This window comes from Cavia porcellus, unplaced genomic scaffold (assembly GCF_034190915.1).
Source record: "Cavia porcellus strain 051 isolate PalLab524CR breed Dunkin Hartley unplaced genomic scaffold, mCavPor4.1 scaffold_29, whole genome shotgun sequence".
Classification (NCBI taxonomy): domain Eukaryota; kingdom Metazoa; phylum Chordata; class Mammalia; order Rodentia; family Caviidae; genus Cavia; species Cavia porcellus.
This window is the reverse complement of record NW_026947512.1, coordinates 17,590,595-17,605,754: the sequence shown is the minus strand read 5'-3', so window position 1 is coordinate 17,605,754 and position 15,160 is coordinate 17,590,595. Positions and strand designations below refer to the sequence as shown.

Sequence of the window (15,160 nt, the reverse complement as noted above, 5' to 3'; positions counted from 1 at the left end):
GATGGTGAGAGCAACACAGGGCTTCAAATCAAGTTAATAGAAAATCAGAGTGGGTTACTATAATATATCCTGGTATTTTTTATTTATTTTTCCCTTAATTAAAAGGATAAAAATGAAAAAGTATGTAATAAAATGGAGATTGAGATAAAAGAGGGTATAACAACAAAACAGTGCAGATCAAAACATAACCATTTAAGCAAAATAGTGTTTCACCACAAGATAATCCTGACATACAAGTAGTTACCATAGTGTCTCTTTCCCTGAAATCTTTGAGTATAACTTCGTATACTGTAGCATCAAATATATCAAAACAATGTAAAACCATTCAAGAGAATGACAGTATTACAGGGTATTTAGAATCAACTAACAGAAAATGAACAATGGTTTCTGTATAATCTCCTTGTCTATGAAAGTTTTTGTTTATATTATCACATATAATAAAATCCAATAAGATACAACATGTTAAGACCTATGGAGACAGAAGAACAAAAGCTTGATGGGACTTCAAAACAAATGATATTAAATCAGCATTACCTATTATGATGTCGTTTTCTCCAAAATAGCTGTTCCTATCATCCAATCTTCTCTGCCTCATTTCTGTTGAGCTCTTTTTCTGTCATTAGTTGTCAGTTTGTCTTCTTCATTTTGTTTTCTGCTCCATTCATTGTGGCCTCTCTGCCACTATTTCTGGATTCTTTGTATTTTACTTTTTTAGAATATCCTGCAGTATTCTCTGTAGAGTTGAATTGGTGGTTGCATATTCCCCTAGTTCCTCTTTATCCTGGAAGCACCTTGTTTTTCCATCAATTTCCAGGGATAGTTGTGCAGGATATATCAATGTTGGCTGGAGATTATTATCTTTCAAAGCTTGAATTATTTCCCCCTACGCTCTTCGTGATTTGATGGTTTGTGCAGAGAAATCTGCTGTAATTCTGATGGGTGTTCCCTTGTAAGTGATCTGTTTCTTGTCTCTGACGGCTTTTAATATTCTGTTCTTGTATTGAATTTCTGGAATTTTAATTATTATATGCCTGGGTGTTGCTCTGTTTGGGTTGTAGGTGGCTGGGGTCCTGTATGCTTCATACAACTGAGTATCTTTACCTTTTGCTAAATAAGGAAAATTCTCCTGGATTATTTCTGTGAGTAGCTTTTGTAGTTCATTTGCTTGTGTCCCTACTTCTTCTTTTATGTTCTTTATTCTTAAGTTATAGATCCTTTTATCATCTTCTAGTCTTTGTATTATTGCTGTTTGTTTCTTTGTTATTTTTAAGAAGTTTTTCATTTCATGCTCCCATATTACAAATCTGCCCTCCAGTTCAGATAATCTATCCTTAGTTTCTTTCAAGCTGTTATGCCAGTTTTTGATAGAGTTTTTAGTTTCCTGGTAATCTCTTTGAACCTGCTTCACGTATTCTATGTTTTCTCTATTTTCTCCATCAAACAATTCTGCCCTTTTTTTCTGTTCATCCATTCCACCATCTGTTTTTTCCTTGGGTAGTGCTTAGCATTTCTCTAACTATTCTGCTTATGTCTTGCTTCAGGTCATTAATAACTTCATTCCTGAACTCTACGAGGCTCTGGAGATAGTGCTTTATGTCTATTGGTGGTATGTCTTGCTATTGCCTGTTTCTCAGGATTGGGGGCCAAGGAGCCTTTCTTGTTGCTCCCTCTTCCCATATTCTTTGTTCCTTAAATACAAGCGTATATAGGAGGCCCAGCTTCCTTCCCTGTCAGCCACAGTCTGTTTGAATTGTGCCGGCTAGGTGTTCCCACTCACCGCAGTGCACCAGGGAGTTATGGACCGGGCAGCCTATGCGGGGCCTGCCCCTCCAGGTCAACCTACCGAAGGCTTCACCACTAGGGTGCACCTCCAGGTACTGGGACCTGGGTTGTGCTAGCCTACTGGGTCTCAGCCAGCAGCGTCATGTAGGCTAGGCACTGCTCACCAATCCCACTTGAGAGGGGGATATGTAACTGAGGTCACTACAGTGCCCTGTTCTGGCAAGTCTGCCTGGTCCCAGAATGTCCTCTGTTGGAGCCTCCTAGACCGTGGAAGAGTCCCAGTTTTCCTCACTCACTGCAGGTCAATGCATGGCTCCCCGCCTATCCCACTCTCAAGTCCATTCACCAATTCCCGTTCTCAGAGCTTTTGCGTGTCTCTCTCCCTGCTGAGCCGATTCAGATGCAGCAGCAATGGCAGGAAACCCAAATCACGTCTTCCAATGGTGCGGGCTCCAGTTTCCATGCTGAGGCTTTGTCTGTTCCTGTTATAGCACCAGGATTGCATTCCCAGTTGGTTTCTCTCAGCCCAGTTCATTCTGGGGTCAGCAGAGTATATCTCCTCTTGCTTAGGATTCCTCACTCTGCAGCATTCCTGGATTCTAAGCTGGGTCTCTCAGAGAGCCTCGGTAGCTGCTGCTATCTGTCCACCATGTTCTCCCGGAAGTCAGTTGCCTGTATTTCTAACTAACTCAGCTGCAATTGACGCCATGACACCGGAAGATAGATATAGCGTCTTTACTCCTGGGAACTGTATTTTTCTTTAGTCAGTAATCCTGCCTAGAAAACAGATCCAAATGCAGAATCTATGCAAAAGATTTTGACTTTTTATTAGAATGAGTGCCATTAACCCCTTGATCATGCATCTGTACTTTGCTTTGGTGATACAAATTGAGTAGAATCCTCACTGTTTTTACTTCTGAGGTCACCATAGTCTCCTAATTTTCATAACTCTTAGCCTCTCTGGTTGGCTTTCTAATCTTACAATTCATTTTACTGTTTGAATTTACTTAGCTTTGAAGGCTTAAGAAAAATGACTCACAGCTATTGCTGCCAGTGAGTCTCTTTAGTGGTCTTTCCTATCATTAGCATTGACCTCTGATGCTAATGGTCTTGTCAGAGAAAGCCTTACAATCTTGGTAAATATTGTATCATCCAGGTCAGTAATCCCCAGCTTTCACTGGCACTAGAGGCTCATTTCTTAGGAGATAGATTTTCTAAGGACTGATGCTGTTGGTTTGGGATGATCCAAGTGCATGAGTATATTGTACATGATATTTCTACTAGTATCACACTATAATGTACAATGAAATAATTATACAGTTGACCACAGTGCAGAACCAGTGAGAGTCCTAAGCTTGTTTTCCTGCAATTATAAAGTCCCATTTGAAGATGATGGGAGATAGTGACACTCAGGGTGAGTAGCATCTATCTACTCTACTCCATAGTCTCATATTGGTTGCTATCACTGCAGAAAAACCTGCTTTATACAGATAGGATGTGAGAAATAGAAGCAAGCATTTTCAGTGATTTTATAGCATTTCCAGGGTATTCTGCCTTGCCTTTTTTCCAGCACCTAAGGAGATTTGCTTTGACTACGTTTAAGGCCACCATCATTTGTGATCAGAACCAGTTGATGCTCTTCTGCCATAGACAAAGTTGAATCACCTGGATTATTCACAAATGGGCCATAGGGCCATTCCTTACCAGTTTAGGGATTTTTTTTTTTTTTGTGGTTGGAAAGTAATGCTCAAACTCTTTTGAAACTTGAGTTGGGTCATCAGGTATCAGTTGGGAGAAAAAAATCCACCAGCTCAGTCTCTTTCAAAATCTCTGCTCACTGAAACATGTCAGAAATCCAGATGTTCACTTATTGTCCTCTTAATTCCAGTATGATGTGAATGTAGCCACCTTATCTGCCATCTTGAATATAGATGGCATTCTTCTCTGTAGTGACAGATTGAGTTTGTGGGGTAGATTGAATATATTCCTCAAGTAAGCATGTTTTGTGACTCATTCTGTGTTACTGAAATGTTCTGTCAATGGTGATTTTTTTCTCTTAAAAAACAAAACATAATAGAGTAAAATCAATCAAAACAAGATGGGGATAGCAATACATGGGTTCAAATCAGGTTAATAGGAAAACAAAAAAGTTACTATAATATATTTCACTATTTTTTAATTTATTTTCCCCTTAATTAAAAGAATAATAAGAAAAAATAAATGAACTTTTTTTTTTAAAAAAGGGGGAGATTGAGATAAAAGAGGACATAATAACAGAATAACACAGGTCAGAACAGAACAATTTAAGTTTCATAGTGTCTCACCACCAGATAACCTGACATAAAAGTAGTTACTATAGTGTCTTTTTCCTTGAAATATTTGAGTATAACTTCATACACTATAGCATCAAACATATCAAGACAGTGTGAAACCACTCAAGAGAATGAAAGTATTATAGGGTATTTAGAACCAGCTAACAGAAAACGAACAACGATTTCTATATTATCTCTTTGCCTATAAAAATTTTTGTTTATATTATCACATATATTAAAATATAATAAGAAACAACGTGTTAAAAGCAATGGAAACAGATGAACAGCAGCTTGATGGAACTTCAAAACAAGATATTAAATCAGCACTAGCTATTATGATGTCTTGTTTTCTTCAAAATAGCTATTTGTACTATCACAGACAATAATATCAAACAACCCAGATTAAAACCATTCCAATTAATGAGTGAAAAGTGAAAGGGTACAAGTAATACAGAATTTCAAGAAAAAAATATACAGTTAGAAATCACTAGTTAATAGATTACATATTGTCATCTTAGAAATAATTGTTCAAATTACAAAATGAAAGCATACAAAGTAAACATTCAAACAGTGAGACTGCAAACAGTTGTGTTCAATGATCCAACAAAAACTTAGTAATATGGTTTTCTATCTTACACACTTAAATATACATGCAGTTATATCCTTTATATCACTTTCTTTTCCTCTCTTTTTTACAATAACAATTACACATTTTGGGTTTTATTACTCCCACAGTTCTTATTTGAAGGGAAAAAAACCAAATGTGACAAAGCAAAACAGTTAGAACAGAAGGATGGACATAGTACATGATGTAAAAACAGAATATCAGGTGATCAACAATGGTTACCATTATGCCTCTTGCTATCTTAAAAAGAGTTGCCTATATCATCAGGTATAATAGAATTGAACAAAACAGTATAGAACAAAACCAATAAAACCTAAACATTGGTCAATCTTACAGGACTTCAAAAGAAGATAATAGTCAAACGATAATGGGCATGATAGTAAATCTTATTGCCTTCAAACTGGTTGCCTATACTCTCAAACTTGTTACTATCAAACAAAACAGGATAGAGTAAAATCAGCTTCACTGTTTTGTTTTTTCTCTTTAAATAAAAAAAACACCTTGGGGGTGGTTTTTATAACTAAAAAATTATGGCCAGTGATCTACCTTTAGAAAATGATTTCACTTCTGTGTATAAGGGGAGATATATGTACTCTGTGTCCATATCCTCAAAGAGCTTGCAAACCGATGTGAGTTAGTACCCTGATGCCTACTGGTCCAGTTTTGAACACACACGATGACAGAACATAATGAAATGTGTTCTCATCAAATTCTTGTTCTTTGAATTTTTTTCTAGATAGTATATATAAATTTCATGCAAAGATTTAAAATAATTCTATTTTTGGCATAAATGAGTTAAGGGCATATATTTTAATGTGGTTGATAATTTTTTAAAATTTTATTTTATGGAAAAAATAAAACAAAATTTTATAACACAATAATAGAAGAATAACAATAGTTAATGCATCATGTATTGTTATTGTCAAAATAGTTACTCAGAGTACAAGGTATGGACATTAAAAATTTCAAAATGATATTAGCACAAACTTTTCTTTTCAATGAAATAAAGAAACTAGTATAATTGTCTTGTATTTCCCTTTCTTCCTTCTACCCCCATCCTAGTTCTTCTTTGTTTTTAAAATTTTTTTTTAAATTAAAGAGAATAAAACAAAAGAAAACAAAACAAAACAGAACAAATCAGATTAGAACAGAGCAATGCAAGCAACACAGGACTTTACAACAAGATGACAGGACATCAACAATGGTTATCATTAATGCCTTTGTTTTCTTTGAAATAGTTGACCATTCCTTCACACACAATAATATGAAACATAACAAAATAGTATAAAACCATTCAAAAGAATGAAAGCATTACAGGATTTCAAAACCAGATAACAGGAAATGAACAATGGCTACTATAATATCTTATTTTTCTCAAAAAAATTGTCCATACCAACACATAATGAAATCAAATAAAACACAACAGGATAGAATCAATCAAAACAGTAGAACAAAAGCATGATAGGACTTCAAAACAAAATGAAAGGAAATCAGCAATGGCTACCATAATGTCTCATTTTCTTCAAAATAGCTGTTCATACCATCACACATAATAAAATCAAACAAAGTAAAACAATAAAACCAATTAAACAAATGAATGAAAGCATTATAAGGCAAATATAGTATAATAGGAATATATATAATAGCAAACCATGATTACCATATTATATCCCATTGTATTCAAGATAGCTGCCCCTACCATCTGACAGCATAAAATCTAACAAAAAAGACAGAACAAAGCCAAACCTAACAAAATTGTGTAAACAATGCAAGAGTTTAAGATAAGACAATAAGAAATTAACAGTAGTTTCCACCTTTCCTTCCCAGGTGTTTCCTCCCCTTTGCACTTACATTGACTATTTTGCTTTTGGATCCCATTAACTCTTTTGTTTCTTATGCTAGGGTTCATGCATATGAGTTTGAATTGTTTCTCCCATGAATATGATCTCCGGTTGCATCCATTTACCTACAAGAGCCTTGAGATTATTCTTCTTTATAGCTGGGTAGCTTTCTATTGCATGGAGATACTATATCTTTCTTATCCATTCTGCAGTTGATGGGCAAGTTACTCTTGTTTGTTTTCTGGTCTCGTGTCACATGGATCAATTGTTTTCTCTCCTTTGATTTTCAGTCTGTGAATTTCCTTTCCAGTTAAATGTGTTTCTTGTATACAGTATATTGATGGATCTTGTTTCTTGATCCACTCTCTGTGGTTTTTTTTTTTATTGCTGAACTGAGTCCATCTACATTAATGGTTACAACCACTATACATTGGTTTGTCTCTGCCATGCTATCCTCCTGCTGTTGATCCTCAACCTTTCCCCTTTGTTCAGTTACCTGACTTGTTTGGTGATTCTTCTCTGCTGCTGCTGCTGGAACCATGGTCATCTTTATCTCTTTTCAGAACACCCTTCAGCACTCTCTGTAGGGTTGGTTTGGTAGTCATGAATTTCTTCAGTTGTTCTTTATCATAGAAGTATCTTGCTTTTCCATCAATTTTGAAAGGTAGTTTTGCAGGGTATATCAATCTGGGTTGGAAGTTGTTTTCTTTCAGAGTTTGAAACACTTCACTCAAAACTCTTCTTGATGGTTTGTGTTAAGTCTTCTGTGATTCTGATTGGTTTTCCTTTATAAGTGATCTGTTTCTTTTCTCTAACAGGTTTTAATATTCTGTTCTTGTGTTGAATTTCTGGGATCTTGATTATTATATGTCTGGGTGTAGATTTCCTTTGGCTATGGCTAGTTTGAGTCCTATATGCCTCACTTATCTACATGCCAGATCCATTTCCCATGTTTGGGAAATTTTCTGCTATTACTTCTGTAAATAGTCTTAATTTCATTTGTGTGACCCTTGTTTCTTCCCCAACACCTATCATTATGCTTTTTTGCTTCATTTTGAAGATGCTGAATTGTTGTTTCCTGATTCCTTGTTATTTTAAAGAGATCTTTCCTTTCATAATCACTAGCTGCAATCTTATCTTCAAGGTTTGAATCTCTATCTTCAGTCTCTTTCAAGTGGTTTATCCAGCTTTCAATTGAAGTTTTAATTTCCTGGATCTCTCTATAATACTGTTTCATGCATTGTAATTCCTTTCTATATTCATTCTAGTTTCTATCATTTTCACATGCACTTCTTTTTGATATATGTTTACTTTAGACATGCTGAGCAATTCTTTCAGTATGTTTGTGATTTCTTCTTTTACGTGAGGCATTATTTCTTATTTGACTGCTGTTACAGTCTCATGAAGTTGTTTCTTTAGTTCAGTTACTATCCTCTCAGAGATTACAAGTGTGAGACTTCCATTTTCTTTCATGACTGTATCTCCCATACTTATTGTGTGTGGGCTAGAGGTCTGAGATTGCCTTTTGCTCCTTCATCTTGACATTCTCCTGGGTTCCTCCCAACAAGCTGGTTGTGGGGACCCAGGCTCTGCCCACATTGGCTGCCCCTCCACAGTGTAGGGGAATAGAACAGGCACCTGAGTTCCTTTAACCCGAGACTATAGGGAGGTAGCAGGGCATGGAGCAGGCTTCCCCAGACCTGTGCATCCATACTAGGGCTTCCCTGATGATTAGGAATGTGTGGAGGTGGGGCTGCTTCTCTCAGTCTGTGTGTCTACACTGGGAGTCCTGCGATGGTGGCAGGTACATACACAAGGATGTGTTTGTCTGATTCTGCTGGTGAGTGATGCTGCCTGAAGGAATCAAGGGCCTCCAGTGGTGGCCTACAGGTGCACAGAGCTTACGTTGCTGTATGTCCCTGCTCCTACTAGCCAACTATAGGGAAAGGCCTTCCAGTGGCAGCAACCAGCAGGTGGAGGTGGATCTACTGGCTTTCTCTACCTGTACTGGCTGCCTGCTGTCTGCCTCAGTCAGCGAGCCCCCTCTGCTACTATTTGGCTGTCCAGTGGCTGTTGGAGTGCAGGCAAGGGCAGGGCTGGCCCTATGCCTCCTAGCTGCAGGAATCTACCTCCTCTTTCTTTTTGAACAATTTCTTCCCATTTCACAAAATCTGTTGTACATTTTGGTCCTTATTTACTCTTTCAGTTTCTCACACCAGGGAGAAAACACAATGTTTACACACATGAGTCCGATTAATTTCACTTATGAGTATGGTTTCAGATTGGATCCATTTACCAATAAGTGTCTGAAGTTTACTCTTCTTTATGGATGAGTAGTACTCCATTGCATAAAAATGCTGGAGGGGCTGTGAGGAAATAGGAACCCTTTTCCACTGTTGATGAAGTGTAGACTGGTGCAACCACTGTGGAATCAGTGTGGAGAATCGTCAAAAAACTAAGATTAGAGATACATCTGAACCAGCTTTCCCCCTTCTGGGTATCTTCCCAAAAGAACTAAAAACATCATACCCCAGTGATGTATGTGCACCTATGTTTATAGTGGCACAATTTGTAATAGCTAAATCTTGAAACAACCCAAATGCCCATCAACTAAGGAATGGATAGAAAAGATGCGGTCTTCTTTATTTTTTACAATGGTTGATAATTTTAATCACATGCTGTAAAACATTCTTAAATTCAAGTGACATTTTTGGCTAGCCAGTATTTCTCAATGGATGACACAGTCTGTAGTCTCATCAACCTCGTTGACCTGAGTTATGATGTTTACTTTTTACTCATTTTGTCTAGGGTTAGCTGTGGGCTTCCCAAAACTGTGACTGAAACAAGTACAGGAAAGAGGTGTAGATGGAAATGGTAAATAAAATACGGGCAGGCTACATGTGGACTAAGATAAATGTCCGATTCTGACTTAAAGTCCAGATACAGCTGTACAATTGAAGTGCATCAACTCTCTTACCACTACAAAGCTCACCACCAGGTACAGCTTGTCACTTGCTACTCACTAATAGGGTTTTGATCTGAGTCTGCAAGCAGTTGATTTAGAATGACCTCTGTGCAGTCAGACCTCTCTGCTAATGTTCATCTGTATTTGAAGCTACTTCCTAGTGCTAGCTTCACCAGCACAGCTGCACCACAGATCATCAATCGTGAATGTGCATGAGGAGCACAAACTAAATCACTCACATGAGTAGGGTTTGTATTCCTATAGAAACCTAATGCTGCTGCTAGGAAGCTCAGGCAGTAAAGTGAGGGAAGGAAGTGGTATAAATACAGATGAAGTTTTGCTTGCCTGCACTTACCTCTATTGTGCAGTCCAGTTCCTAACAGGTCACAACTGATTCTGTCTGTGGCCTGGAACTTGGAGACTTCTGCTCTAGGCCTGTCCACAGAACATAATCACCTAGTGAATTTTCCAGTGTACATAGTATATGCCCTCCAACATGTTCACTTTCTTGAGTCATTTAATCTCTTCTGCCATTTCCTATGGCAATTCCAGAATTTTTAATTGCCTTTATTTAAGCTATCACCTTTTCCATGTATCTAGGATGCATTTTATTATGGGACTTGTAACCACTGAACTACACTAGTGCAGTTCTTTATCTGATATTCCATCTGATTGATTTTATTTAACTTTCTCATGTGATGTTTCCTGAACTGAATCCATTTCAGAGAGGTACTTGTCCTGATTATTAGGTATCAAACCTACCTTTTCTATTCTTCCCAAAGTACAGTCTTCTAAAATATAAATACAATAAAGGTTTTCTTGATGCAAATGGATGAACAGTTTTGAATGGAGATCAGTAACTAGAGATTATGGATGGACTTACCATCTTCAGTCACAGAGACACATATGAAAGGGAGAAAAATATAATTTTCCTTAACCTTCATAAGTTTGTAGTTAGAACAATTTCCTAAAACAACAGACAGGTTAGTGAAAGAAAAACAAGTAAGTTTAATGATATATGTCATACTTACCAAGTAAGAGAAAAATAACTCTCTCTGGAAAGTAATTCTTACAAAGCAGGGGCTTAAAACTCTTAAACAGTATTTTAAATAAGAATCATAAATTTTAGAGAAATGGCAGATCAAAGGAGGAAAAGGTGGGGAAGCTATGAGAAGGGAGTAAAATCTGTTCTCAGTTCCTCTGGCCCTGCTAGTGCTGTCTCCATGGTGATAAGAAATTTAGGATTTGCATCTGTATTTTGGGCAGGAAATGGGGAGTGAAAGACAGAAAGAACTTTCAGTTTTGTGAATTTCATCTTGCCATTAGGCAGACAGAAAAGTAAAAGAGCCCCCTTTTTCTCAGTGTCTTTGAATCAATGATGTTAAATATTTTAGGAAGAGATGTTGTGGTGTCCTTTTTACATCTTGTCATTTAGTATGAATCTGCTTAAGTGTCCCTTCATTGCTATGTGACTTAGGACTAAATCTAGCCTTCATGCAAAAATGGTCCCAAAACAATGCAAAGTGAATTAATAAAATGAAAGTCTTATGCTACCCAGCTTTGACAATAACAAACACCTTAGGTAAACCACGTATCAAGTGGAAAGGTTTAATTATGTTCATATGGTGCATGACAAAATTGTCCATCTTGTCATGAGTCAGGAGGGATGGAGGGACTGAGGGAAGGAGGAACGGGGAGAGAGAGAATGGGGGGGGCAGATCCCACATCTGATCTAGGAACCTCCTACTAGGTCCTCCCTCTTAAAGGTTCCACTTCCCCTAATGCCACTTGGTGACCAAATCTTTCACTTATGGGCCATTGGAGGGACATTCAAACTATAGAAGCTCGTAACTTGACTCTGTCTAGTTCCACAGCCAAAGCTTTCAGTAGGGCAATACGTGATCTTATGGGCAGAGAATATAGAAGGACATTTTGAAGCCTTTTATAAACTGTATACACACTCTGAAATGTGCTTATTCACACATTCTACAAGCTCATACTTTGTCACTTTTGTGTCTTATCATCAAGCCTGTCATGTACCTCCTGAAATTGCCCATGGACGTTATAGAAAAGAAGGTGGCTATTTATCAGCTTTATCATATGTATATGAATGTGATGATGGTTATACACTGGTTGGACAAAATACTATCACCTGTAAGAATTCACTGTTGTCGTCTGAAGCACCCCAATGTAAAGGTAACTGAGCTCCTTCTCAGGCCGTGACCAAGGTCGTGGAACTGTAGCTAGAGGATGGGGAACAAAGCTCTTCTTTGACAGATGCAGCACAGAAATATTTTATTTCAGTGTGTTTATTTTACATAATTAATATACGCAGATGATGGTCCACTGGGAAACACACTGATGCACACGAAAGTACACAAACATGACTCTCCTCCACTTCCTTTTCCCAATCATGGATTTCAGCCTTCTTGATTCAGGCCCTTGTCCCAGTGGGTACTTCCAGAAATAGTCTTGAGACATCACACTATGATTACAACACGCCTGTGTGTCCAAGGAAACATTCTAACATGCATGCAGGCTCTTCTGGGCCAATTTCAGACCTTATGGAGTGGCAGCTATTTCCATCAAAGTCTCTTACAGGGCATCAGTTGCATGACAGGATAATGTGTATTGAAGGGACTCCTAATACCAATCAGTCGTGGCAACAAGAGGAGTCAAAATTGGGTGTGACTTTTACATACATACCACCATCACATTACTAGATTAAAAATCATGCAAGATTTATTTGACACCATTTTCCTTATTACACAGCAGGATAATATGCAACAGGAAAACCTCCATGCCTAGCATCTTGTATCAACATGTAAATTTTTAATTGAAAAATATATACTTTGTCTGTGACAGTTACTTTGCAAGCTGAGACTCTGGAGTCACATTCACTTTTAAAAACCTCCAATCACATTACTTAAACGAGTTACGACAATGCAAAAGTTTCTTACAATGTCTGAATCTAAACTTCTTCCAAGATAAAATGAGATTAAATGGTGGGACTCATTTCATAGGCCTATTGTGAGAGATAATTGAGATAGTCATGTAAAATGCTTGGATCATCATGAGCAATAAAATTATTGTTATCAAAATGAGAGAAAAGACAAAACAATAAGTAGTACTTAAATATAACTCACTCTTGTGATCTTAGACTACTATCATGTCTTTTTCATAGATTTCTTAAAATCTCTTTCCATTGTAGCTCAGTGTCTGAAACCAAAGATAGAAAATGGAAAGCTGTCTGTGGATAAGCCTCAGTATATTGAACCTGAAAATGTCACCATTCATTGTGACTCTGGCTTTAAATTGGAGGGTTCTCCGAGTATTACTTGCTCAGAGAAAGGAACATGGCACCCAGGGGTGCCCAAGTGTGAGTGGGTAAGTAAAACAACTCAGATAATTTTGTGTTGTCAACCATGAACATGGTGGTCACCCACAGAGCTCTGTCCTGGCCAGAAATGGTGATATGATTAGTCAAGAATTATTTCTGAGTTCTCAAAGAAATTCTTTTTTTCTCAAATCATGCTGGTGAGTTAGCAGTGGCAATTTTCCCTAATCTTATTTGCTTATTGGAAAAACTGAGCCCCGTAGAAAGCAGTGTCCTATAGACCTGGGAGTATTGATTCCTGTTTTGAGACCATATAATATGCGATTCTATTGCTGGAGAGTCAGCAGAAGTTTCTACACCATACCTACCACCAGCATCTCTTTCAGGAGGTACCAGAAAACTGTGAACAGGTGATCGTAGGCAAAAAGCTCATGAAGTGCCTCTCAAACCCAGATGAAGCGCAGATGGCCCTGCAGTTGTATAAGCTGTCTCTGGAGGCTGAACTACTGCGACTACAAATAGTCAAGGCAAGACAGGGGTCATAGCTGTTATGTTCCCCAAAAGAGGGTGGAAAAGGATGCCTGGATGCTTTGCTGTCTCCAGTTCCCTGTAGACCAATTTAGTAAGTCTTCTGTCACGTTGCACTTTTATTCATGACAATGAATACCTAGAGAAGATAATTTTTAAAGTCCAGTGCTTTGTGATTATGGAATTACTGATCATCTGTGCCTCGTATATTTGCTTCTCTGCATGCAAAGTGTACATTTTTCAATTAAAAATTTACATGTCAAAAATATATTTTGTCTTTGTTGATTTAGTACTCTATGAAGTGAATGTTTAAGTGCATCACATCAAGTTGATACACTTGTTGTATGGGCTCACATCAGTGTGTCTCAGGAATGCCTTTATTTCACAGTTCCACTAAAGCATGTCATTCATTGTCCTCAGAGTTGAGATTAAATAGCAGCACACCCCTAATCCCTAGAGAGAGGTACAGCTCCTCTGATACGTCATGCATGTTGCCTGGCTCACTCTGCCCATGAGACAACAGTCGTGTTCCAAGGGAGGGATCCTGCCTTTGTGTCTGACCTCCTTACTTTAACCCCAGAGAAGGAACTGCAAAGGACTCACAAAATGAAACCCACAAGTCAGCCACCTGCACAGTCCCAGGTCTTCCATCTGTTTGGTTACCCGTTTTCCTTACCTTAAATCAAAGAGGTTTCAATAGCTGTTGCACACATGAGAGGAAAACCCATCCCAATCTCCTGTATGTCTCTGGGTACCCTGGAGGGTTTTGCTTCGTTTCTCAGACACCACTTCCTCAGACTCCTGCTTCCTGAGGAGTCTATCACTCTGATTTTCTTCCTCTTTTTCTCCTTTATACAGAACTCTGGGAGGAATATCAGCCCCTTTGATTTAGTTTTCCTAAACACACTGAAGAGCTCATGGAATCTGTCCTGAACTGCTAAAGCAACCCACCTGATGTGGACAGTGGCTCAGAAGCTATGAATAAGTGAGCAGGAGGATAGAGAAAGAAGGGAAGCCAAAGAGGGACCATTAGAGAGGGAGTGGCTGTCATTGCTGACAGGGGCCTGTCATACCCACAACCCTCAGAGAGCAGGTAGAATCCACTCTGAGACATGTCCTGAGTAGGAGAACCTGAGGTATTGATCCAGTTGTCCCTTCCCTTGCTAATAAAGATCTCAACTCCCCTGCCCAACTGACCTGCATGAGCCCCTGCAGAGAATGCTCCAAGGATGGAGCTCACCATCAGGCAGGGACATAGGTGGCAAGGAGTGGTCCTAGGACTGTTCCCAGTGACATCCCTGGTAGGCCAAGAGCATAGGGAGAGGGCACAGGTGGCTCCTCTAGAGCCGCCTTCTCTGAGTGGCTCCAGCTGTTGATGTGTCATTTTGGTGCACTGCGTTCTCCTTATCTAAACAATGAGATCTTGTTTCCCTTGTCTGACCCCTGGTTTTGTGCCTCCCTTGCCCCTGGTCTAATTTTCTTCACTTTTGCTGAGTAATCTGTTTAGTTTCCTCTTGCCCATTTCATGATGGTCTATACCGATTGGTCTTGTTAGTAAATTTTCATAAATCGAGGAATTGTCAAACCAGTCCATCTACATGAATTAAGTTCAATTAATTCAATTTAATAGAAATTTACTGATATGTCCATAATCCATCATGACAAACTTGACTCCTTCTTTTTGGTTCTGGGCATTTGGAATTGTGATGCTCCCTGTGAGCCTTAGGCATTTTTTGAATTATATGTTGTTATGGATGATACACTGTCAAT

General features: G+C 38.3%; 1 protein-coding gene across 7 annotated transcripts in view; it reads left to right on the top strand.

Annotated features, from left to right (window-relative positions):
- The window catches only part of C4bpa (complement component 4 binding protein alpha), a 51,806-nt gene extending 38,148 nt beyond the window's left edge, over positions 1 to 13,658 (top strand). For all 7 annotated transcript variants that reach the window (XM_013157810.2, XM_023567081.2, XM_063239630.1 and 4 more), the window contains 3 exon segments: positions 11,554 to 11,721; positions 12,737 to 12,912; positions 13,249 to 13,658. In XM_013157810.2, the coding sequence (XP_013013264.1) occupies positions 11,554 to 11,721; positions 12,737 to 12,912; positions 13,249 to 13,407 (503 nt within the window). In that variant the 3' untranslated portion in view covers positions 13,408 to 13,658.
- Positions 13,659 to 15,160: the final 1,502 nt, after the last annotated feature.